The sequence below is a fragment of the Rutidosis leptorrhynchoides genome, chromosome 11, assembly GCF_046630445.1.
Source record: "Rutidosis leptorrhynchoides isolate AG116_Rl617_1_P2 chromosome 11, CSIRO_AGI_Rlap_v1, whole genome shotgun sequence".
In the NCBI taxonomy this organism is placed as follows: domain Eukaryota; kingdom Viridiplantae; phylum Streptophyta; class Magnoliopsida; order Asterales; family Asteraceae; genus Rutidosis; species Rutidosis leptorrhynchoides.
Window position 1 is genome coordinate 154028090 of NC_092343.1, and position 26575 is coordinate 154054664.

The following is a 26575-nucleotide window of genomic DNA, read 5'->3' on the forward strand; positions in this document are numbered from 1 at the left end:
AGTAGTGATAATGCATAACGTTTTGAATTGAGTGTCTTGTGGTTAAATGAGTTCATAAAAGATTGAATATGTTGATATTAGTTAGGGTTTGCATGTGGTGCTATAAGTTCATAATGTTGATGTATTAAGCAATAACATGTAAAGTGTTTTATTTAAGTGCTAAAGTTTTTTTTTTTTTTTTTTTTTTGTTAAGTTGTGTAATTGCAGAAAATGCTAGGCAGAGGTAAGAGAAGCCGTGGTATCTAAGGAGCCGTTCTAAATTGGATGGATAAGAAATGGTTAAGTGAATTACCTTATGAGTGGCAGGTTCAATTGTATACCGAGAAGAAGGACCAACTCTTGAGAAATGCTTTCTGTGAAAGGTACATAACTGCAAGTGTGTGGAGAAAATATGGGGTTTTTCAGGTACTTTCAGACTGGGGATGGGAAGCTGCACTTCAACCAATCCAAATGGGTTTTCCAAATACACATCTAGATTGTTCTTGGGAGATGACTTATCCCACACAGGTGTTTAATTGGTTGTCGACTCTAAAATGGATTCCGGGAGATAATTTTCCACATACGTTGGTCTTAGAGGGTAAAGTGGGAAATTCGGTGATTCAAATGAGAATGGAAACTTTTAATCAGTTGGCACATCCAGACCTTCCATATGATGCAGGGATAAGAATTGAGGAGAAGAATGTGTATGATTATCCGGCTGCCAAAGAGTTGTTTGAGGTACCAGCTGACAGGTATGTTACGGTGGTAAAAACATTATTTCATGTTGATCGACACGATATTGAGAACTTTGAGCTTTCAAGGAACAAGCTAAAAATTATTCCAAGGATGTTGTCAATGGTGATTAACTTCAACATACTTCAGAGAAAAAGCGATCTTATGTTGGTTCGGATGCACGAGTTACCTTTGTTGTATGCTATGGTAACTAATTCAATGGTACCTTCGTTGCGATTGGTTATGATGACTTGGATTTGGGAATGTCGAGAGCAATTGAAACAAAGGGCGGTGATCCCTTATATGCGGTTTTTGTCTTTCTTTTTTGGAGGAATGGAGGGATTTCTTATAATCCCAAAGGAAAAAAGGGAAGAAATTAAGAAAGTGAAAGAAAAGGTACCCAGACTAGAGTTTATGAGACAAGGGGATGGTTTTGTAATTGAGAACCTAGCTTACATAGAGCGATATACTTTTGGGGTAGAGGATGATGATCTTCCTGAAGAGGAAGAAGATTACAATTGAGCGGATTCATTTGAGCGGGTTACTCGAGCTGTGGAGGATATGGATGATATGGCTGATCCGGATTATAATCCTCGAGGTGAGGGAACGAGAAGAGGTAGGAGATATGTTCAAGTAGATGAACAGAGGTGGGCTAGGATAGAGGAGCGACAAAATACCCTTCTTGACGCGGCTAGGGCTCAGATTTACTTGACTGAGCGATATCAGCAGGATGTTTTTGAAAGGGATAACCGAAGGCGTCAATATGAGGATATTTTATAGCATCGGCCGGTTACGCAATACTATGAGCTGATTGATTACACGACATATACTTCGGGGTTTGCAGCGGGTGTGGAGTATGTAAATCCACCTGCACCATCTGTGGCACCACCCTTGTTTTATCAGCAACCCACGCCACTACCACCGGATATGAAGAGAGCCCGAGAGAAAGGCAGGAAGTCGGTGTTTGACATGGCACTGTTATCAAGGATTTTATTTGACATCATATTTGGTCCTGATCCCAGAATGGGATGAGCCTCTCTGATTTTAATCAGGTCATGTGCTCCGTCTGTAATAACATGTACACTTTTCTTTTCTTTTATTTTGCTTATTTTATTTTTTTCTTATTTTATTAGTAGTTAAATGAACTTTGGGGGTATGTTCACTGCAAGCCCTCACGAGACAAAACTCGTCCACCCGAGGGAATCAGGTGGTTTAAAGTGGGATCCCTCCGAAAGTGGGCTAGTTAGATTTTATGTTTTCTTTTGTTTTTGTTTTGTAAGAATAAAAAGGATGGAAGGAACATGTTGTGTGATGAAATGGGAGTTGGTGTACTTGTCACAATTGTATTGGGAAGTTGCTTTAAACCCCGGGTAATATCGTTCTTTTTCTTCTTTCTCTTTGTTTAATTTCCTCACTTTTGTCTAAAATATTTTCTAAACATGCATACGAGGACGTAGCATGACTTAAGGTTGGGGGGGGGGGGAGGAAATTTTCACATTTGGCTTAGCTTGAAAATGATGGTTGGTTTGAGGTTTTATAAAATAAGTGGTTCTAAAGTGCCTAGGTGGTCAAATTTTTGATATTAAAGCTATAATTGAGATGTTGACCCATGAGAGTACCCATAGTGACTAAGAATTAACTTGAAAGTTTGGACTTGGCCGGTGAGGAATGATAGTGTTAGGCATTTGACCTTGTTGACCTTGACTAGTTAACTTTAAGAAAATGTATTCTTATGGAGAAAAGAAAAGATGAAAAAGAGATCTCATTGTTGAATGCTAGGTAACATGAATGATAAAGAAACACTTTAGGATTTTCCTTTTTAAACCATTTTTTTTATTTTGCAGCCAGTCTACCCAGGTCGTTAGTACACAATTGTGTACTAGAATCAATTAGTGACCATTAGCAACCTAAGCCTTTGTTAAAAAAAAAAAACCCCAACTTCCCATTTCTACCCTTATTTTTAGTTATTAATATCGAATTTGATCTTACTTTATTATGTTTAGATTTGGTAACATTAAGTGGCAATGCAACTCATTCTTGCTAAGAAATAATTAGTTTAAATTAGCATGACAATTATAACTAGCTTTTTTGCTATAGTGTTTGTGGCTTTTTAATTAGTTTGACTCAGAATGGTTTCCTAGGTTCCACAATGGATTCCACGATTTACTCACTAGTATGAAAGTGCATAATAATGATGATGGTCACCAATGCAACACTTGTAGAGCTTACTCTTCCCTAGGCAAAGGTCGAAAGGGAGTACTTTATATCACAAGCTATGACAATGATATTCACAACACCCAACACCCATCATCTACATATATCTATATATCATTGTCATCATCACCACACATTCACCGTTACATCCTAAATGTTCTTAATATGTTATATGTTATGTGCTATCATGAAAAGAAAAAAAAAAGAGAAAAGAGGAGGAAGTGAAAGAGACGAATTTAAAAAAATATATATGCCAAAAATTGTGAAACGATTGCTCTAAAAAGCATGGACCACTGAGGCATAGAAAAAATGAATGATGATAAAGAGAGTAGAAGGAGAATATGCCAAAAATTGTGAAACGAGTGCCTTATAAAGCATGGACCACTGAGGCATAAAATTCGTTCTTATTGAAATGTCAAGTCGGAAATGCAAGACTCCTTATAACTTCACAAAGTACCTACACCTTTCATGTGATGCCTCGTACAAATGGGCAATGTAACCAAAATACACTTCATCGAGCTTGTGGTATGGGGTATTTCCAATTAGACTTAGGGGGTTCATTGGTGTCGGGACTTAGAAGCTATGCACTTAGTACTAGTGTAGACAAGGGCATGAGTATGGCTAGTTGAAAATTTAAGGAGGACAAAAACACAAACATATGCATGATTCTAGTTATAGTTGACATTCCGATTTAAATTAATTTATCTTTACACGAATGAGGGTCACGTTAAAATTTCTAAACTTTATAAAGTTTGATTGGTTTGACATTCGTAACCGCTTTACACCAAGTTTTATTTGAGTCATGACTAACCCAATGAAATCACTCTGAATGTAATTTAACCCATTTTGTGTCTCTTTTGGCATGCTACCTAGATACATTTGTATTTGTTGTTAAAAGATTAAGTGTGGATTATGAAAAAGTTGTGAAGGATATTTGTTAACTTAGTTCTAAGTGTTGATTCATTTGATGATTTGGGGAAATGATTGAGGTTTATAATGTTATGAATAGCATTGGAATTATTGAGTTCATGAAATGTTCTATGAGGAAAAGTTTTATGATTGACTCGTTAGAGGTTGAAAATTGTTTGAGGTATTGAGTGATTGACCTGTATTGCCTTTACATCTCGATTAATAGTTAATATTGTTTTGCGAAAAGTTATTTGAATTAATACCACCTAGGAGTTGTTGTCCTATAGTTAAAAATAGATTTGCTTGAGGACAAGCAAAAGCCAAGTGTGGGGGGTTTGATCGGTCCTTATTTGACACGATCGTTTATGCTTAATTACGTGAAATTAATCATATGTAAGTGAAAAAGGAGATACTTTGATATGGTTTTGTGTTTTACATGCAAGAAAAGATATTGGTGTGAAACATGGTTGAAAACATCGATTAAAGGCGAATTGCAGGCAAGAATGAAGAGATCGAAAAATGACCCAGGAATCAACACTGGCGTAAAATACGCCAGTTGGGGTGTAAAATACGCCACATCTCAGATCCGTTCAGAGCAAAATTCACTTTCTGGCGTAAAAATACGCCCAAGCTGACTCAACACTGGCGTAAAATACGCCAGGTATGGCGTAAAATACGTCAATACAGAAAATCTGGTGCCCGGAAATATGAATTTTAGCTTTGTGACCAAGTTATCCAACCCCTATATAAAGGGAGCATTAGGGTTACGAAAGGGATACTTTTTCCAACAATTTTTGCAGTAGAGATCACTCCCAAATACACAAAAACACTCCAAAATCATCATTGCTCAAGGATTCGAGATAGGATTAAAGTGTTGTTCATCATGCAATATTCAAGAATCATCATGATCATCATCACCAACATGTTTGGCTAGTCTTCCTAACTTTATCCTTTCCATGAACAATTAAATATGTATGATTTCATTCAAGATTATGTGGTTTGTGATGTTTTAATATTTATGGATTATGATATTGTGAACCAAATCAATTGTTGATTAATGCAAGTTCTATATTTTGTTATTGCAAGTTAAATTATTGTGATTTAACAGTGTGTTCTTGATCCAACTTAGTGTTAATTAGATTAGGGATAAAGACATATTGTCTAGGTTGCATAGTTTAATCCCAAGATAATGGAAGTAATTAACTTAAGAAGTCTTGACTATGAGATTTGATTAACATTTGGTAAACATAATACTTGTTTGAATAATACATGTTAGATTGAGATTGTGAAAGGATAACTGTTTTACTCTCATTGTTTACATTTCAATACTTTCACTTGCACTTTAATTTAAGTTTTAAGTTAGTTGATTAATCTCAGTAGTTTTAGTTAAAACAACAAATCAATCTGGAAATTGCTTGCTTGTTAACCATAACTTCCCAAGGAACAAATCCTGCTTACCCTATCTAAAGTAGGGTAATTAGACTATTTTTGACCGGCCATTCGACACCGATCAGTACTTTTCATGTTCGTGTTAAAGTCTTAGATACACCAAATGCTAATATCAGTTAAAGAACTGCATCACATTTAATCATCTTGGTATGTGGAATCTTCCTCGATTTCAATCAAAAGAAAAACAAATTAATTAATTAATAATAATAAATTAATTAATTGATTAAATTTAAAATAAGAGTTTAAAATTTAACGAAGGACCAATTCTGCAAATGATAGTTTTAGGTTTTGGAGCATAAGGTTGCAAAAAACGTGAGACGGGGTCGAGGCGGTTGGGTCCTAAAAAGGTCGACACGTTCAAGACGGAGTCGAGACGGGGGTCGAGACGGACGTTGACCAAAGTTGACTTTTAAATATATAAGTATAAAAATGCATATATGTACACATATTTTAAAGCTAAAAACTTCAATTGATTAATTTGTACCCATAATTGCTATCATCGTTAATTTAATACAAAATATTCAAACTAAAATACGATATATTTCACCGATTTTGCCGATTTTATGTCTTTTCTGAATTTTGACCGACTTTGACCCGATTGTTTTCAACTTTGACCCGAATTTTGACCGTTGACTGTCATATTAGACGGTTTTCTTCGAGACGGGACGGGCTAGTTATCAAACCGTCGAGACGAGCGTCGCAACGACTCGAGACGGGGTGTTTTGCAACAGAGGAGCATACACACAAAACAAAAGTGGAGGGATGTTTACTTAATTACCTTAACTTATTACAGAGTATAAACTCCAGAGTCACCTAAACCCTAAAAACTTTGAAAATCGTAAAACCAATGGTTTCACAATTTGGGCGCTAAACTCTAATCAGTACTCCGATGGATTCATCTGTAAAATTCTGAATATCGGTAAGTTTATTTTTACCTCATAATTTGGTTTGATTCTTTCATATAATCCTACTTATCTTTGAAAAAGCTTGATTCCTGTTGTAATTTCTATCTATTCGACTTATGTTTGATTCTTTTCGTTATTATTGTTATAACCTAGTTGGCGATTTATTCGAATCATACCCATGTAACCGAAATTATACCTAGACATTTAATAGAAGCCCTAAAAAGTAAAGCAGCAAGTATGATGGATTGACTTAGTGAAAAATAGCCTAATTTTCTGAGTGTCTGCTTTGTATCAGGGTCTAACACTTGGGTTTAAAAAAAAATTTTCATCCAAATATTTGAAGGGGCCTTTCATATTGGATACGCCTATGTTGGAGCTGAAACAACAAGACCTTCGTTTGGCACACACTTTAGTTGGTATATTGTTCTTTCTACCTAGTGCCTATAAGGCTATTAGAACCATTTAAGATTCATAGCCTTCATTCATAGTCTTAATAACCTTGTGAACCTTCTTGCTCGACTACTCACCTTGTTTAGCACTGATGCCCATTTTCTTTATTGCTTTAGTCGCCTCGTTTTCATATAAACGTAATTACGTATGAAAAAATTTGATTTCTGTTGTCCTATCTATTCGATTTTCTATCTTCTTTAATTTAAATCCATAATACATACATTCTTTACTCCAGTTGAAATAGTAGATTATAGATTTACAGTTCGATGAATTATCATCGTTATAACTTAGCAATTTATTGGAAACATATTCAAGTACCGAAATTATACCTAGATACATCAGATACCTAAATAATAAAGCTGCAAATAAGTATGGATTGCTTTAGGTTTCGTATAATTATAAAATATTTACAAGTTCTTTTGTCTATACTGACTATAAGATACGACATAGTGAAAGCGAAACCTTAATGTGTTGAAAATTGATAAAAGACAAAGAGAAGCAGAACCAACTTTTTTAACATGAAGGACTGATAATTCATTGAAAATGAAATGCTGACCACATTTGTAACTTTTTAGGTATAAGTAAAATGTTCATGTTATTGGTCAACATTAATTCCTCATTTTCACTCTGTGCCTAGTTTCATGTGTTTTGGCCTACATCTTGCTTTTGGAAGTAATATTTGCTTTAGGATGGACACTATTACGACCATTTGAGATTTCATAGCTCCCATTCTTACCCTTAATAACCTTTTCGACTACTCAACTTTATAAGTTTTGATGCCCACTTTGTTTATTTCTGCAATCGCCTCGTTTCTCTCTTTGAGATATTTGTTGTTGTCTCTACTTACCTCTTCAGTAGTACTTTGTTTCACCACTTAGTTATGCCATCTGACATCATTCCCATGTATGTTGCATCATGATACAACCCTTTTTTTGTAAGGAGAATGTTCATTTCCTGATAGTTGATGAAAATCTTACTATAGACAATCATGGCCATATTATTAAGAATCACAACAACAACAACAACAACAACAACAACAAAACCCAATACAACATAAGTTGTGTATGGGGGAGGTGAGAATGTAGATAATCCTTCTCCTATCCGAGAATAAAGACAAGTCATTTCTCCTCCCCGAGTGAAAACACTCTCAAAAGTAGAGAAAGTCATCCCTCTCTCTATTCGACGGATAGAGAGATTGCTTCCGAATGGACCTCCGGCCAATAGGTAGGAAAAAAAAAATTTAAAAATAAAATCAAATTGAGACGCCATGAAAATTGTAAATTCAAATTTCCATGGGTTTTAAATCCTGCCTGAAATTTAATTTAGGCTTTAAGAGTCACTCAAGTCGCCAAAAAATCGACGCTTGTTGTCGACTCAATAAGTAGAGCCGTCATATTATTATGAATGTTAAGAAAAATGCTTTCAACCATCAATAATAAGTATTGCAGTCAAGTATTTATTTTGTTACTTGTCATGTTACTTTCAAGTCCAATTACAATAAAAACACAAATCAAGAGTATTACGATGGATTTGTTTTTCTTTATTGAATTCAAGGATAAGTAATAATAATAATAATACTAGTCTTGGTTTTCTTGAATTTAATGACAGGTAATAATAACAATAATAAGAGGAGGTTTGTAACTTGTACTGAAGTGGATAGAATCAGTAACTTGCCAGAAAATTTGATAGAATTGATTTTAGAGAAGCTCCCGGTTCAAGATGCTATGAGGACACACGTTTTATCAAAAAAATGGTTGTACAAATGGACCACATTGAGCTCGCTAGTTCTTGATGAACATTTCTCAAAAAAGTTAGCCAAAAATGGAGCTTTTGTTCATAATGGTTTTATAAGGATCACAAACCAAATCTTTAACTTTCTCAAAGGTCCTCGCATAAAGTTACATCTTCACATACCATACGTGGCTCTTGATAGTTTCCAAGAAGTCAATCAATGGATTTTATCCTTGTCAAGAGATGGTGTTAAAGAACTCGTCCTTATTAATAAAAACCAACGTTATCGACTCCCATGTTATTTTTTTAGTTGTCTAGACTTGAGAATGCTAGAACTTGAAAACTGTCTCATTAAACCACCACTCGATTTTCAAGGATTTCTCTATCTCGAAGATCTCGTGCTCAGGAATATTGAATTTGGGGCTAACTCGAATGGAACTATCATCAACTTACCACAACTTAAGAAGTTGAAAATGGATGAATGCACCAATGTTTATAATTTCAAGATCAAGTCTACAAAGTTGTTTCAGTTAGTGCTCAGGACTTGCCCTGCTGCAACTTTGCTTCAGTTGTTGCATAGTAAATGCCTTAGTGTAGTTGTTATACTTTTCAAAAAACCTAGTTGAAATACTTAATTTGGCTAGCTTGTTAAGTAATATGCCATGTCTTGTGGGTTTAGTTATCGACGGGTATTTTCTCCAGGTATGATTTGAATTTTAACTTCTAATTATAATATTAAATTTTGATGTTCATCATATTGTGTTTGAGCAAGTTAACTTTACCATTCCACTTTAGTGTATAATTAGTTGTCATTTATTCTTTCATATCATCTTCTTTGGTAACTGGATACTTTCACCTTCACAGTTATGTATTGTAGAAAAGATTCCCAAGTGGCTTCCACACCTGGCTAATAGTTTAAAGCATCTCAGCTTATATAACTTCAAATTTGGTGATTTGTATCGACTTCAATGTGTTCTATGTATCCTTCGGAACTCACCTAACTTAGAAAAACTCAATGTTAATAATCGGGTAATGAGTGCTAAACGTTTTCTCTTGTGTTTTTTTTGTTGTGTGTGCATATATATAGTAATTTAATGTAGATTCTTTTAATACACAGTCGGTCTCACTTTTAATATATATATATATATATATATATATATATATATATATATATATATATATATATATATATATATATATATATATTAGGGTCTTCGGAACGTGCATTTGGATGTGAAACCAGCATTAACTTATTTGGAAGCTCCTGACTGTTTGGACCAGACATTAAACCTATTGAGAACTATAAATATCATGCATGTAGAAAGATCCAGACCCTTGCTGCTATTTATTTGATCATTCTCCCAAACTTGAAAACATATCAATTCGACCGAGTGCATCTGCTGATGCTAATGAAAAATACAACTTTGCTAAGGATATTATGCGGTTTCCACGAGCTTCCACAAAAGCAGAGCTTCTTTTCTTGGATCCGTAACCACAGTTCCATTATAAATTTAGTTACATTGCACTTCATTTGTGTTCTAATCGTATGCATATTAGTTATCGTTTCCCGTGTTTTTCTTGCCGTGGGACATGACAATTAATCTATAAAATTGGATGATCGTCTTCCACTTTTTAGTGTCTAGTTTCTATTTATATAATATTTGATAAAGTCAATTATTGGCAAGAATGGAGATTATGGTTTACAATGTTCATAACTTGTTGCACTATACTTGTGAAAATGGTAACCTGACTGGTTTCTGGTTTCTACTCAAGTGTTGGAACTGCTAGCTATTCGGTTTGGTTTCTCCTTTGCATGATAATTCAGCAATAAGCAGTTCGAAAAAAGTAGTCTACGTTGATTTGTTTGTGTAAATTATACATATCAAATTTGTAGTGTTATATTGAACCTTAGTTTTACATATTTAAGGTGGATGGTAACTTTAAAACACATAAAATGGCTTCATCCACTAACAACCAAAATTACTGCTTTTGTATAACATGTGATCAAACACATGAGCAAATAGCAATGGATCAACCAAAACTTAGATCTGTAATGGTAGATGAAGCATGAACTCAGTACAACAAAAACCAAAACTACTGGTTGCAACCGCACAATTATCAATTAGTATGTACCGTCTTGTTTAAAGTCTTAAATGGTGGGAACAGGAACACTGAGTGATCCAGTGTTAAGTAGCCTTGGTAATATCTATAATGACAGCAAACTAGTATCAGATATCACAGGTAAATGCTAAACTCACATTCAAATGATTTTCTGGTACAAGAGACCTCTGCTATTCTTGCGTTAATCTTCAGATCTTGAGTTATAATTGTTGTAGCAGTAGCAGCACCAGCCATTCATGAGCTTTTTTTTTTTGGAACGTCAAAATATATTAAACAAAACCCGCTAGCAAGCAGCTAGAAATGGGCTAACAAGCCAAACATTACAATGGATTCATAAGCCACATATTGTTGCCCAGTTTTAGTTTACCTCTATGGTTTATCTAACAAAAAGAAAAATTACAAATATTATCAAATAGGCAATCTTTTCTTGGACGGGTACCACCAAACAAGAATTCATTCCTATATCTCCAAATACACCACAGCATAGCCCCCACAATCGCTTCTAGATTCACCTTCTTTGTTGTAGCTGCGGACCACCATTCAAACCAGAGAAACCACTCTCATGAGCTGCTCTGTACAATTCATCCCAATTAATCAAAAACAACCCACAAAAAGTACCATGCAGAAGCTACCATACCTACAATCGTTCTATACAATAAGCTACCATACATACAATGGTTCTATACCATCAGATACCATTGCTAGTGCTACACATGTTCAGTTTAAGCAAGAGAACTCCACCTTTTCACTCTAATGTATAGTTACTTCTCATATCTTTTTTCATATCTTCTTTGGTAACTTAAAAATCTCACTTCCACCCTCATAGCAGAAAAAGATTCTCAAGTAGCTACCACAGCCGACCAATAGCTTATACTTCATTTTCAATGTCTTACTAAACTTCAGGTTTGGTGATTTGATTCATCTTTAAGGGGCTTTATGTGTGCTTCGGAATTCAACGAACTTAGAACAACTCAAGGTGACAGATATTGACAAGGTAAATATTTCTAAACTTTTTGTTGTGTGTATTTATACAGTAATTTAAAGTAGGTAATTTTAATACGCGGTCTCACTTTTAATGTATTTCTAGGGTCTTTGGAACATGCATTTGAATGTGAATTCAGCATTAACCCATTTCTGCCGGTTAACCTGATCTTGCCTAGCTATGTCAACATAGGTTTGTTATGGGTTATAAAGCTTCGGGGTTTTATTGATTTGGGTGACTTTCAAGGTTGCCGGAACAACAGGTGTTTTCAATCTCCTCTTTTCCTATCACCCGCTGATCTACAGGCGGCAAATATGGTGTTTCCATCATTGTGCGTGTTGGTTTGTGAACATGAGTGGTAGTTTTCTACAGCACTTGTCGGTTTTCGGTGTCTCTTTTTTGTGGTCGTCGGAGTTGGTTACTAGTCTGTTGTGACTTTTGGTTCAAGGTGTTGCTTTCACGACCCTTCGCACAATTTTCAGGATCCCACTTTTTTCAATCAGGCTAAATGTATGGCTTCGATCTTGCTTTTCTTTGTTAATGTAGTTGCCTTTTCATCCGGTGTTGTAGTTGGCTGAACACTACTATCTTCCTCTATTTCTTTCTGTGGTTCCTACTCTTCTCAGATGGTGGCGGATTGGGGTTTAAAGGATGTGTCGGCATCCACTTAGTTTGTTTTGTTTCCGGTTGGCGGCATTAGTATTTTCTGGCCGGATTAATTATGATATGCTATTTTCTGTTAGTTGGGGACCGTAGCGATATGTATATTGTTTTTTGGGTGTAGTTTGGGTGGCTCCTCGTTCGGATTATGATTGCGTTTGCATTGAGTTTGTCGGTGGGTTGAGGTTTTTGTTGCGATTGAGAGCTTGTTTGGTGATGTTAAGATTTCAGTGATTAGAATTGGTGTGTTTTTAGTTTTACTTTCAATTCCCGATTATCGATCATTAGAGGCTAGTTTCGTTTGCAATAGTGTTGTAATTGGTGTTTTTTGTCCAAAAAACATAAAACTTATATAGAACCAAAGTCTTTCACAAAGAACGAATGAACCTTTCAAGAAACAAGATACAAAAACCGATTTGGACACCGCCTCACCCAAAGAAAACAAAGCTGATCTAGACGAAGAAACTAACGAACAAAGGCTATCTTGGGACGAGCCGACACCAACCGAACCAAATTAACGGAAAACGACTAAACTATCGAAAAATTCTAGACAATACATCAACCATACTATGAATACAAGACACTAAACTAATCAAACTACAAAACCATAACCGAAACAAACTACACTTCTAACATGCCGCCGAATTAACCTTTTTGCCTCGAGACCCCGGCCTACCAAACTTACCCTCGAATTGTTCATCAATCCATATTCATACCTAGTGGATTAAGCGGGTTAATTTATATCCATTGAATAAATAAGAAATGCTATATTATTTTCTAATATTTAATGAAAATAAAAGCGTAATATAATAAAAATAAATATAACGTGACATGAATTAAAAGCTTTCCACAAGAACCTATAATATTTGCAAAACGAAAAATTCATTTATATTCATTTAGCTTCATTCATATCCTTATCCATTTAGATCATCTACATTCATTATTAATCGATGAATCGAGTCCAAATCTAATAGATCGGGTGACAATTGTGGTCTCTTGTAGGGTTCAATCAACTAGGCGGTGATTCTGTTTCAACTTATGTTCTATTTATAGAAAAAAAATATTCCATTGGTCTCCAAACTTTGTACTAAACATTATAAGTGACCTTTTTTAGATATTCCACATATGACTGTGGAGTTAACGATTGTTAAATTTAGTCCGTTAAGTGAGGTCACTAGAACAACACGTGAGGGTACTTAGTCTTTTTTTTTTTTTTTTTTTTGGGATAATTTTGGTTTAGTTGTTGCTTGGCGTTGTAGTGTTATGTTGTTGCTTGATCTTGTTTGTTGATCTAGGCTAGTATGTCTTTGTTGCTTTGATTGTATTGTTATGGTATTCTTTTTTGTCCTGTTGCGTAAAGTTAAGATTTAGTTAGATTTCGCTTGGTTAGCTAGAGTTAGTTTTACGGGTCCCGAGCCTTGTTGAAAGTTCTTCGGTTGTGTATTTATTTTTTATTTTTTGTATTTCCATCTTTCGATAAATTGACATTGTTATATGCGTTATTTTTTTAAATCATAAAAAAATTGAAATGACGGGGGACCCAATTGTGCAGATAATATTTTTGATTTTGGAGCATACACACAAAAGAAGCATGTTTACTTTAACACTCTGTTCCGAGGTTAATTTGAGAGAGAAAGGAAAGTAAATTACTCCGTAAAAGAAACTAAAAAAGAAGGGTGTTCCAGAGTTTAGAGTTTTATTTGAAAGATAAAAAGAAAGAAAGTGAAGAGAAAATTTCCTTTCAAATTGAAAGATTTTATTTCCTTTCTTTTCAATTCTCTCCTCTTATTTTCTTTTCTTTTATATTTAAACTCAGGAACACAGATCGTTACTTATTAGAAGCCCTAAAACTAAGGCAGTTATTCTGAATAGATTGCTTTAGGTTTTCTCATAATTATACAATGTTTATAAGTTTTTTGCTGATTAGTTGCATCAATTAAGCTGGTCTAGGACTAAAAGATGTGACAAAGTGAAAGCAAAACCATAATGTATTGAAAATTGATAGAAGACAAAGAGAAGCAGAACCAGCCTTTTTTAACAAAAAGAACTGATAAGTTCTAGAAAATTAAATGTTGGCTCTAGTTGTAGCTCTTTAGGCATAAGTAATATGTTCATGTTTTTTTTGGTTAACTTTACAATCATTTTCACTGTTATAGCACTTGATAATATGTTCATGTTATTGGTGTATTCCACATGTTCACTCCGTACCTAGTTTCAAGTATGCTTGACATGCAGCTTGCTTTTGGATGGACACTATTACATCCATGTGATGCTCGCTTATGTTGTATTACCTGATGAAAATGTTTTACTATTTACAGTCCGGGCCTTATTACTAAGAAAGTTAAGACACATTGTAAACGCTCTATGGATCTTAGATCAATTGCTATTCGAAGATTAGATGCGGAAATAACTAATCTAGGTCGAGTCGAATACGTGTTATAACGACTCTCATTTTTCCATACTACATTTCTCATTTTTCTATTATATACTTTTCCTTATTAAATGCCGAATAAAATAATTAAACTTAATAATTAAACTTTAATCGATAAAGGTTAAATGTTAAGAATTATAAAATACGATAATTAACTTTGTACGAGTTAATAAAAATAATAAGTTAATAAACTTTGTGAGTAAATAAATAACTATAAAGACTTGTGTATTTAAAATAAATAAACTTAGATAATTAAGGGTTATTAAGCTAAATTAAAGTGCAAGGTTTAAAGTGAAAAATGTAAACCCTAATCACCCTAAACCCTAGCCGATTTTTAGAGGGTAAAATTTGTTGGGATTTAACAAGTTCATAATATACTTAAAACCATTTGAGAATGAAGATAGCGGAAGCATGCAAGTATTACTATTTTAGAACATGTTAATATTTAACCATTTAAAGTTAAATCCCAAGTAGGATCAAGTTGTGAAACATACTTACAAACTACAAGCAAGAAAAGAGTTTATACCTACTCCAAGCTTGTTGATAAGTGATGAAGATGATGATGATGAATGGAGCTCCAAAAGAATGAAACCTCAAGTTGTTATACCCCAAACTTTGCACCAACACCCTAGCTTTTGGTTAGGATTTATTTGACACTTAATATGAGCTTGCAAAACCAAGTGAAGAACCCTTTTTTCTTCCCAAAAGGCCTACGGCATTCAGCAGCAACAAGGAGGAAGTTTTGTAGTTTTTGATGTGTAATTGTGTGTATTTGCATGTGTGTTAAGTCTCCAAGAGGTCTTAGTACATATGCACTTGGAATCTTTGGAAGTAACCACTTAAAAGCTAGTCAAAATGGCATGCTAGTTGAGACTCCCATGCCACTTCCAAATATGTTTTATAAAATAAGTTTTATAAAAGTTAGATTTTATAAAACAAGTTTTATAAAACTTCCATATTAATTTTTATGTACATTTCATTATATAAAACCAATTTAAATAAAATGTAACATAAATTAATTAATTACTTACCCTATAAATAATTAAATCCATATTATATAAATTATTCCATAATTTATATATACACATCAAGTAATATTTCAAAAAACCATTTTTCTTAAAGTTAAAGTGTCGCGTATTTAATCAACGATCCAATCTCTAAGATCAAATACGAATAAGGTGTCGGTAAGTTTGTTATTGGGTATGACCCCACTTGGATCATAACATGTTAGCCACATTAATTTAATATGTCTCTCGGGCATACGAAATACCTTCAATCTCCCACTTACACGAGAAACATAAGAAATTAATGCAAGTGATGGATACCACCTAACGACCGTCCATCACCCCCAATATGTTATGACTTTGTGCCATTCAATAACATCATCCCTTTCGAGTTCCCATCTCGAATATGAATAGGTGAATCTTTCATTATATCCTTTCATCCTAGATGTCATGTTAAATCCAAGAGATACAGAGTGATCACTCTCTTTTAGATTTAACTTTATCAGGCCTTAGACATCTGACTCTCAATGAATAAGAGGGACAAATTCCATCTTGATTACATACGTCCTAAATATACACCTTGCATTATACCTGAGCTCTTCCTTATGAACTACCATATTTCAGAATAGCTAAGGAAAGAATCAAGGCACAATATTTGGTAAATATCCGAACCCAATATGTATCTCAGGTCAGAGGAAACAATGATATTCGCCTTTACTCAAGATTACATGTGATCAACCACAAAGGCTCTATACAGTAAATCTTGAGAGCGGGTCTTCCAATATTTGTGTCCTACAAATATCTATGAACATTAGTTGCAACCTTGCCCCACATTCAACCTGAATGTATACCAATCCAAGTTCATAATAGTCTAAACCTCACACTTGTTCCCACAAATGTGATCGACTACGGAATTTAGAATAATAGCTTATTCATGGATAAAATACGCAAAATACGAACATGACTCAAATAAATTAACACCATAGTTATATTAATGAGTTTGAACCACTTCGTTCCGTTACAATACTTAAAACAGATTATAACCAATCACTGGAATATCGAAGCCCTAATGCACTAACATGCCCTTGATGTTTTGCACCATGTAAGAGTTTCGTGAGTAGATCCGCTATATTAAGATCTGTGTGAACTTTGCGAATATATATCTTTCCCTTTTCAACTTCATCCCTTATGTAGTTGAATCTCCGCTCAATGTGACGGGTCTTTTGATGAGCACGAGGTTCCTTGATTTGAGCAATCGCACCCTCGTTGTCACAAAAGATCTCAAGAGGGTCCTGAATGGAAGGGACCACTCCTAAGTCTTCGATGAATTTCTTCATCCATGCAGCTTCCTGTGCTGCCAATGAGGCGACAATGTACTCTGACTCTGTAGTGGATAATGCAACAACATCTTGTTTTGAATCTTCCAAGAGACCGCACCTCCATTTAACGTGAAGGCGTAACTGGACTGTGATCGAGAATCATCTCGATCAGTTTAGAAACTCGTGTCCACATAACCTTTTACAGCGAGTTCCTCCTTACCAGACCCGTATATAAGAAACATATCCTTAGTCCTCCTAAGGTATTTCAATATACTTTTAACACCAATGCAATGACTATTTCCAGGGTTATTCTGGTATCTACTTGTCAAGCTGAGAGCGCATGACACATCCGGTCTAGTGCATATCATTGCATACATGATTGACCCAATAGCAGATGCGTACGGGACTTTCTTCATTCTCTCTTGTTCATCTTTTGTGGTGGGGCACTGAGATGAACTGGGAAGTGTTCCCTTTTGAATAGGTACTGGAAGTGTTCCCTTTTGAATAGGTACCAAACCTTTCTTAGAGTTCTCCATCTTGAACCTTTTCAAGATCTTTTCACTGTATGCATTTTGATTCAAACCTATCAGTTTCTTGGATCTATCCCTATAGATCCCAATCCCCAAAACGTATTGTGCTTCTCCAAGATCCTTAATGGAGAAGCATTTACTTAACCAAGTTTTAACACCTTGCATTGCCGGAATATCGTTCCCAAATAATAATATATCATCCACATATAATACAAGGAACAAGATAGTGCTCCCACTAGCTTTCTTGTATACACAAGCTTCATCACCTTTTTTAATGAAGCCAAATTTCTTGAATTCCTCATTAAAATGATGATTCCAAATTATCGATGCTTGTTTAAATCCGTAGATTGATTTCTTTAACTTGCATACTTTGTTAGGATATTTCGGATTGACAAAACCTTTAGGCTGAACCATATAGGCATCTTCCTCAAGATATCCATTTAGGAAAGCAGTCTTGACATCCATTTGCCATTTTTCAAAATCATGATTAGTAGCAATGGCAAATAATATCCTAATAGACTTTAGCATTGCCACAGGTGAAGAAGTTTCATCATAGTCTATTTCTTGAGTTTGAGTGAAACCTCTTGCTATAAGTCTAGCCTTGTATGTAACCAAGTTTCCATGCATGTCAGTTTTCTCCTTTTGAAAAACCATTTACAATCAACTAACTTGGAGTTATTAGGTTGTGTAACCAATTCCCAAACTTGGTTGTCATACATGGATTGCATCTCCACATTCATGGCTTCCTGCCATTTATCTTTATCAATCCATGATAAAGCATCATGGTAGTTCGTTGGTTCATCTAAATCAACCATATAGCAACCATCCATGAGAAACCCATATCTCTCAGGAGGATTACTTATCCTACCAGATCTACGAACGTTTTGTATACTTTGATCATCTATATGATCATTCTCAACATTTTCATGTTGAGTGCTAGTGTCAACCAATCGTGTATCATCTCCTTGATCTTGAACCTCTTCAAGATCTATCTTCCTTTCACTATTACCTTCCATAAGGAACTTAGTTTCAAGGAATTCAGCCTTTCGAGCAACAAATACATTTTGTTCAGATGGATCATAGAAATAGTATCCCATATCATCCTTAGGATATCCTATGAAGATACACTTCGTGGATTGAGCATTCAACTTATTAGGGACGTAACGCTTAGGATAAGCTTCACATCCCCATACCTTTAAGTATGATAGAGATGGAGGTTTTCCAAACCACATCTCATGAGGAGTTCGTTCCACTTTCTTGGTTGGGGCCATATTTAGAATACGAGCCTTGGAGCATAGACAATAACCCCAAAATGATAGAGGTAACGAGCTTCTAGCCATCATAGACCGAACCATATCCATTAAGGTTCGGTTCCTCCTTTCGGAAACTCCATTAAGTTGGGGTGTTCCAGGAGGAGGGAGTTGCGAGATTATCCCACAACTTTTAAGATGATCTTGGAAAGCATCGCTTAGGTATTCACCTTATCTATCGATACGAAGTACCTTAATTTTCTTGTTGAGTTGATTTTGTACTTCGTTTTGATATTCCTTGAATGCTTCAAAAGTTTCGTCCTTATATCTTAACACGTAGACATATCCGAAACGACTGAAGTCATCAATGAAAGTAACGAAGTATCTTTCACCATTCCTAGTCATGGGCTTAAAGGGTCCACATGCATCCGAATGTATTAATCCCAATAAGTCCTTAGCCCTTTCATAGGTCCCTTTGAAATGTTCTTTAGTCATTTTGCCTTGTAAACAAGATTCACATACATCAAACGAGTCTAGTTCATTTGATTTCAAAAGGCCATCCTTCTGAAGAGTATGCATTTGATTCTTGTTTATGTGACCAAGGCGACAATGCCATAAGTAGGAATCACTCAAATCCCTTTTGAGTTTCTTGGTGTTTGCATGGTATATTGAGCCATTGTATGATGTGTCATCATGAACCATGATGTGTAAAATCGTGTCTATAATTTATAATGGAAAATGCCGGTTAAAAGATTACTACACACTAACGGGCAGTATACCCGATCGTATAATAGTATATAATTGGTAATTTCGAAATCGTTCCAAGGACAGTTTAAACGTGAGAATTAAGATTGTAACTAATAAAATAAACTAAGTTAATCTATGAAAATCGAAAGTACGAGATAGTTTGTTTTGTGGCTATTTAACGATTAGCCAAATCAAAGATTGATTAAAAGTAAAAGACGATATTTTTGTATTTTTAAGTTTATAAAAATAAATGCTGACTCAACAAAAAGTAAAGATATTTGAATTCAATGGATAAAAGAATGTTCGTCTAGATCTCCTATTCGTAGTGTCGGATGATTTGTTATTAAGCACTAGTCCAATTTATCAATACATGCAACTACAGAGTCGGTTTACCCAGAGTTCTCCTTTAGCAAACACGTCAAACTTAGATTTATTGGCTCAGGGTTCCCTTTGACCAAAGACCTCTTTCATTTGTGACTTAGTAATTAACTAACTACAAGATTAAGATTCAATTGGTTACGCGTTCACTCCACACAATTCACCCCTATTTTGTTTAATCCTTGTTACCCGGTTTACCCCCTTGGTCCAGTAAGCACCCAATTGGTTAAGACAAATCAATTGAAAACTAGTGTACTAAATTGAAACAGGGTTCCCTTTGTTCAAACAAGATCACTAATCAACCTAGTGACAATAATCAACACCCACAAGAATGGTTCTTAATCAAAACTCATAATTATCATGCATTAATCAATAAAACGTTAAAGTATCATACAAACACATACGAATATTCAATCTAGACAAATATTAAAAAGCTTAGCCAATCATGGCTAGAACAAAAATCACAAATAAAAAATTAAAGGTATTCATAATGATGATAAGAATTAAACCTAATGAAAATTGTGTTCTTGATTGATAGATGGATCGAGACTTGTTTCTGGAATGATTGATGTGTTAGAATGACCTTGAGAAACCCCAAAAATCACCTAAGTTCGTCAAAAAGCTGCTGGAAATCGTCTGGATGCGAAAAGTGTCAAGTTAGGGTATTTTTCGGGCTTTAAATAAGAAACAAAACTGAACCGGGCGCGCCGCGCCAAATACCCGCGCGGCGCGCCATTTACTGCAATTTTGATTTCTGGCCTTCTGAAAATTGTCGAACCTATTTTCCAGCCTAATGGAGCGGCGCGCCACCTTTTGGAGCGGCGCTCCAGACCCCTTTTTGCTGAATCTGAGCTGAAAACTTACTAATATCACCTGTTTTCGAACCAAACTGGAATCAAATCAATCCCTTTCACTTGCTTTCATATAAAATCACTAAAAACCATCAAATATCTTCAAAATTCATCTCCTTGGTCTTAGAACTCGAACTTTCAAAACACTTATCAAAATAACACCAAATCATATCCAAAAGGACCAAAATGTACCCGATATCGCTAAGGAAAACGCGTATGAAATATGCGATATCAAATAACCCCACACTAGAGTTTTGCTTGTCCTCAAGCAATCGAACTCGATAATAATCTTCTACCATATAATAACTCTTCAGACATGTATGTAGAACCAAACGAACAAGAAACCAAACAAACAACTAGCGTGGGCACGATTTGGAGTAAATAACAATTATGTTTCCCACTTGCATTCCCCCGAAATAACTTTCCAAACCGCAATCAATATGTAATGGATATAGTAACCAAAGATAATCTCGAATAACGTACCATACTGATGAAGTAGAGAATCTCGAATCATAAATAAGTCTTCAAAGAAAACGGGAATCAAGTGGAAACCGAGCACCAAAAAGTATAGCAATCGAACAAATGTGCCAAAAGAACGCATGGGCTACCCCGCAGTTGGTCAAGCCAAGCCTCCCACAGTACCTAACATCGCGAGATGTCGGTAAGGAAATAATGTGCTTAGGAGGATACACATTACGTCCAGATATCATCGATAATCATGAGGTGATCATCTAATCCGTTAAGTCAACCATAAAGATTGAGGTATATCTTACCTTTTCGGAGGTTATCCACTGGGAATCTAATCAATTACTGACATTTTGTGTATCATGGTGCGCTTCCCATTTGGCTATCAAATCTTCCTCATTGAGACAAGCTTTGACTACCAGTTTCCCTGTTTGACGTTGAGGCCTGGTAGATTTCCAGTCGATTTTAGCATTGACTTTTCAAGATTTTTCGTCACCCTACAACTGGTCTAGACTACATCTTCTGAAACAAATCAGCAAGTGTGTCGTTCGAGAGACTTGACTCCCTTAAAAATGGAATAGATACATCCTGTGTGGTTAAATAAGGTGGTCGGGTGCAACATTGTCCTTGTTAGGAGAAACAATGAGGATCGCCCTGTTTAAGTTTTCGATCTAGCGCATGGTCCGGTTTCTACCACACGCTACTATCACCGTTCATACGGTTGACACTCGCCTTGGTGCAAGTGACCTAAGTATGAATTTTAATGTTCATGTAGGATTTCACATTCAAAATAATGAACATGTTTTGAAAGTTCAAGACTTTCACCTCTAACAGTACCTCATCGTGAAATGATGGGTAATGAAATGGTACAGCTTAAGAGGTATACGTACCAAGTAAAACGGTCGAAAGACTTTACTTCCTTAATGAGTGGATCTGAGTCACACGGGAATGCCAATCTATTTCAATTAACACTCGATTTAAATCCCAAAAACCTTTGGGTGCCATAGCTTTTGGCTATGGGTTGTGTTGTCTAAGCAAACACAAGCACGTAGCTATTGTTCCTAAAAAGGACAACACTAGTGAAGCTCTAGGCTCCTCTTCCCACAGTATCACACCATTAGATGATGTAATAATAAAATGATATAGTTTCGGAAGTCTACTATACCGAGTAACCAAAAGTTTGTGATCAGGCACGTGATTCGGTCACAATCACGCTATGCAATCACCGCTCTCTCACGGTTTACACCCGTTTTGGTACAGGTGACCTACTATTGAGATCCCCGAACTCGTAGGATTTCATGTCCAAAATAATGAACATGTGGGACAATTTTGGCTTCTTTGAAAACACGAATATACCATAAAATACCAAGCCAATTTTCAGAATAGAGGTTTTGGCCGAAATTTCAATTGTTTTTCTACTTTTTTTTATATTTTTAAACTAACTTTTCTGTTTTTTTTTTATTTTTTCCTAATTTTTCAAAATTTTTTTTTTTACGACCAAAACCCGTGAAACGTCAAGTCTTTTTAATATCAAAACTAATATGATGATGATTCCATTAACAACCAACCCGAGAGATTTTACATCCCCACCCCACACTTGAGATCAAGTAATGTCCCCCTCACTTGAGATCAAAAATAGATAAAAATCGAAAGGGTTATGTGAGAAAGAAAATATAAAAACTTATCGAGTTAACCACTGATCGCGTAATGCCAGGGACAGATGGCGCTGAATTGACTGCCAGCATAAGAACATCGTCCATTCCCGATCATCACACCAATATCATCAATCATGCAGTTTTGCTGAACTTAATGCCAGACTTGAAAAATCATTTCACCAACAAACCTAAGAAAATAAAAACATACGAACTACATAAACGGGACAAGGTGGCACCACCCGATGTCGAAACGCCTTGTCCCTCAAATAACTTGCATAGTACATAAACAGAAAATAAAATTATTCAAGTACAGACCAAATGAAAAATAAATAGTTTCAAACAAATACAACATAACATGCGCAACAATCAATCACTTCTCGGCCAAAAATCTTTGGTAGGGTCCCAATTCACACCATACGTATCCTGACAAGCTTGGTACGGGTCATATGAAGGATCCGGTCTCGAAGGAGTAACTGGCGTATAATCGGGAATGGTAGTGCGCGTCAGAATATACGCCTCCGGGTTCTGACGCATCTGGCGCTGAATTTGTCGCTGATGGACCTCCCACTGATTGTGGGCCCTAATTCCCCTAACATTGTACTCAACCCTGTCAACACGCTCTCCCAAATGACCCAACTCTGTTCTAAACTGTCCCAAGGTTGTGTTAATCAACCCATAGTTGTTTTGGTGCCAAGTCGTCAAATCCTCGTTATGCCTACGCTGCTCCGCTAACATCCGCTGATTATGCTCCACCTGAGCATCATACGCTGACCTGCTATCCCTATACTCTATAAAAAGACCGTCTACACTGTTAACCAACGAATTCCAACTCTCTTCACCCATTGACCACCTACCCTATACGTTCACAGCACTCGAGCTACCTGCCTCATACGTGGATCGACTAGCCCCATGTCCACGTCCATGACCTGCAGCTTCACCTGGCTGTTGCTGTTGCTGTTGCTGTTCATCAGACCACAAAACCCAACCTGCTGGACCACGACGGATAAACTCAGCCTTAGAGAAAAACAGAATATTGGTGGGAATCGCCTCAACTCCCACCACATCACACCTACTAGTCGGGACCGAAAACGCCCGAGCTAACCTAGTAACAAAATGCCCACCTAACAATGGGCGTTTTGTGCGATTGTCTGTTCCAATTTCCTGCAACCATACCCCTAACATACATGGGACATCGATTGGCTCCCTCAGTTTAATTTGTTGTAGGATCCAAAGATCCCTTCGCTGAATTTTGTTCGCATTTCTCCTAGCCATAAACATAGTAGCAATCATCTTAAAAATTATTCGATCCTCCGGAAGTCTAAGCATCGACTGAACACTTCGACTTGAACTAAACGGACCAGCAGTATCATTTTCCACAGTAGGCCAATAATCACTCTCACTAAAAACTTCCTGCCCAAACACTCTGCAATTCATCTCACTGAAAACTTCCTGCCCAAACACTCTGCAATTCATCAAATGCCACTTCAAATCATTATCAGTCAACTCGGGATATAGATCCAACGCCCGAGCCAACGCAAATTCAGACATGCGACGCTCTAGCCCGCCCAGCCTAAACGTCAAGAAATCTTCCTCAGTCGGAGAGACTCGAGGGCGACAACTGACAGTTGAAAAGAACTCTATAGTTATCTGCTCATAAATATCTTCATTAATTTCAAATAACCTTTCATAAGGTCTCAACTCATTACCCGCATAAACTACCCACAAGTAACGACGCAACTCCAGAACAATATTATTACCCACTGATGAAAGATGCGACCAATCCAAATAATAAGTTCGCTCAATTGGACGAGCGCTATTTGTTGTGAACCTTTCCTCTAAATCCTCATCATTCGAGATGTGAGATAACCATAATTCAGGATTATTCGGTGGTTGCCTTGGTTGTTCCTGGCTTCCTCTTGATCTCTACATTCATGAAACAAGTAAAGAAAACAAAACACTAAACTCAAAAGTTAGTGTTAGTCATAACAATTAGCACCAAGTACCATTCACAACCAAACCATGTTTCATGTCAATCCACTTTTGAAAACAATCTCCAAGTTAACAAATAATACTTGTAAAACAATGCCAAGACCACAATCTATCTCATATCATACTATCATGTAAACCAATTCATCATATCAACTACGCTCACTTAACACCATTACCAAAATATTAACAAACACGACTACTCATAACACTTCTTAACTTCCAAAAATCTAGAAAAGTTCATCATGTGTGCCAATCTTAACCAATGCAAATTACTACCACTAACATACTCATCACAACTCAAAAATACATGTTTTATCCTCACTAGCATGGCATCATACATAACTAAACCAATTTTGTATCAAGTCATTCAAACCATTATGACCCGCCCATATGATCACAACCCCACACTAGTTCAAAAACACATAAACAATTCAAAAACTAGATCAATTTCAAGCATGAAACACCTTTATCCTCTTCAAATTCGAATTTTCAAACATACAAACCCTAGTTTAAATTGCAACTTCTAAAAACACAAAATTAATTATGAATTCAAAGCATACAATCTTTATCTAACAAAACCCATCAATAATTAGAACACATAACCCCAATTAAAGAAACCTCACACTAATTCATCATATAAATCAAAGATTAAGCAAGTAATTACATACAATAAGATGAAATTAGTAAGATAGGAAACAAAATCAGACCTTTGGGTTAACCATTCTTGAAAGATTGGAGGTTAATTGCACAAGAAATTTAAGTCTTGAAAATTAGGGTTTGTAAGATCTATGTGTTTATAGGTGTAAAAGAGTTGTTATGAATGAAAAGAATGAAGGAATTGAGAGTAAATACAGCTGGTACCCGTTTTTTATCATGTGTGGTGGAGAAAATTCGTTTTTATTGCATTTAAAAAGGCAAACAGTCTGACCAACAGAAACGGCGAGGCGCGCCAGGTAATCGCGCGGCGCGCCAAAAGGTCGCGCGGCGCGCCATATAACTAAAAAATCAGTTCGAGGCTTTTCAAAGATATGGCACTTCAGGTACTTTAATTTGGAGCGGCGCGCAAGCATATGGAGCGGCGCTCCAAGTGCTGTTTCCTCAAAAATTCGCAATTTTAAGCCATTTTAACCCATTTTCTCAACCTAAAAACCAACAAACAACCCCAACAAAAATCCGAGCATGATCACATTGCACATATCATCAAACAAGCACAAAAACATACAAACTCTACAACAATGTGAAGTTTATTATCGAGTCATTCACAAGACTCGTTTCGAACTTCAAGTAACCTTAGGATCGGGTTCAACGTGAACCCCGTCATCAATCTCCAATGGACCATCAAAATATTTCTTCACACGATGTCCATTCACCTTAAAGGAAGTACCACTAGCATTTTTCAACTCAATCGCACCGTATGGGTACACCTTAACAACCTCAAATGGTCCCGTCCATCGGGACTTAAGTTTTCCGGGTAAAAGCTTTAACTGAGAGTTAAACAAGAGCACTCGATCGCCCTCATTAAACTCTTTCAGACCCTTTAACCTTCTATCATGCCATTGCTTGGTTTTCTCTTTATAAATTAACGAATTCTCATACGCATCAAGGCGTAATTCCCCAAGCTCATTTCATTGCCCCGCCCTTAGGCGTCCGGCTTCCTTCAAATCCAAATTGCACTTTTTAAGTGCCCACATCGCTTTATGCTCAATCTCCAATGGGAGATGGCACGCTTTCCCATAAACCAACCGATAAGGAGTGGTACCAATTGGCATTTTATAGGCGGTTCGAAACGCCCACAAAGCTTCATCGAGCTTATTCGCCCACTCC

The 26575-nt window shown here is 36.0% G+C and overlaps 1 protein-coding gene across 1 annotated transcript; it reads left to right on the forward strand.

Moving 5' to 3' along the window:
• The first annotated feature begins 8239 nt into the window (after positions 1 to 8239).
• Positions 8240 to 8995, forward strand: LOC139875074 (F-box/FBD/LRR-repeat protein At1g13570-like). Its single transcript, XM_071862447.1, has one exon. The coding sequence runs from the start codon at positions 8240 to 8242 to the stop codon at positions 8993 to 8995; it is 756 nt and encodes a 251-aa protein (XP_071718548.1).
• Positions 8996 to 26575: the final 17580 nt, after the last annotated feature.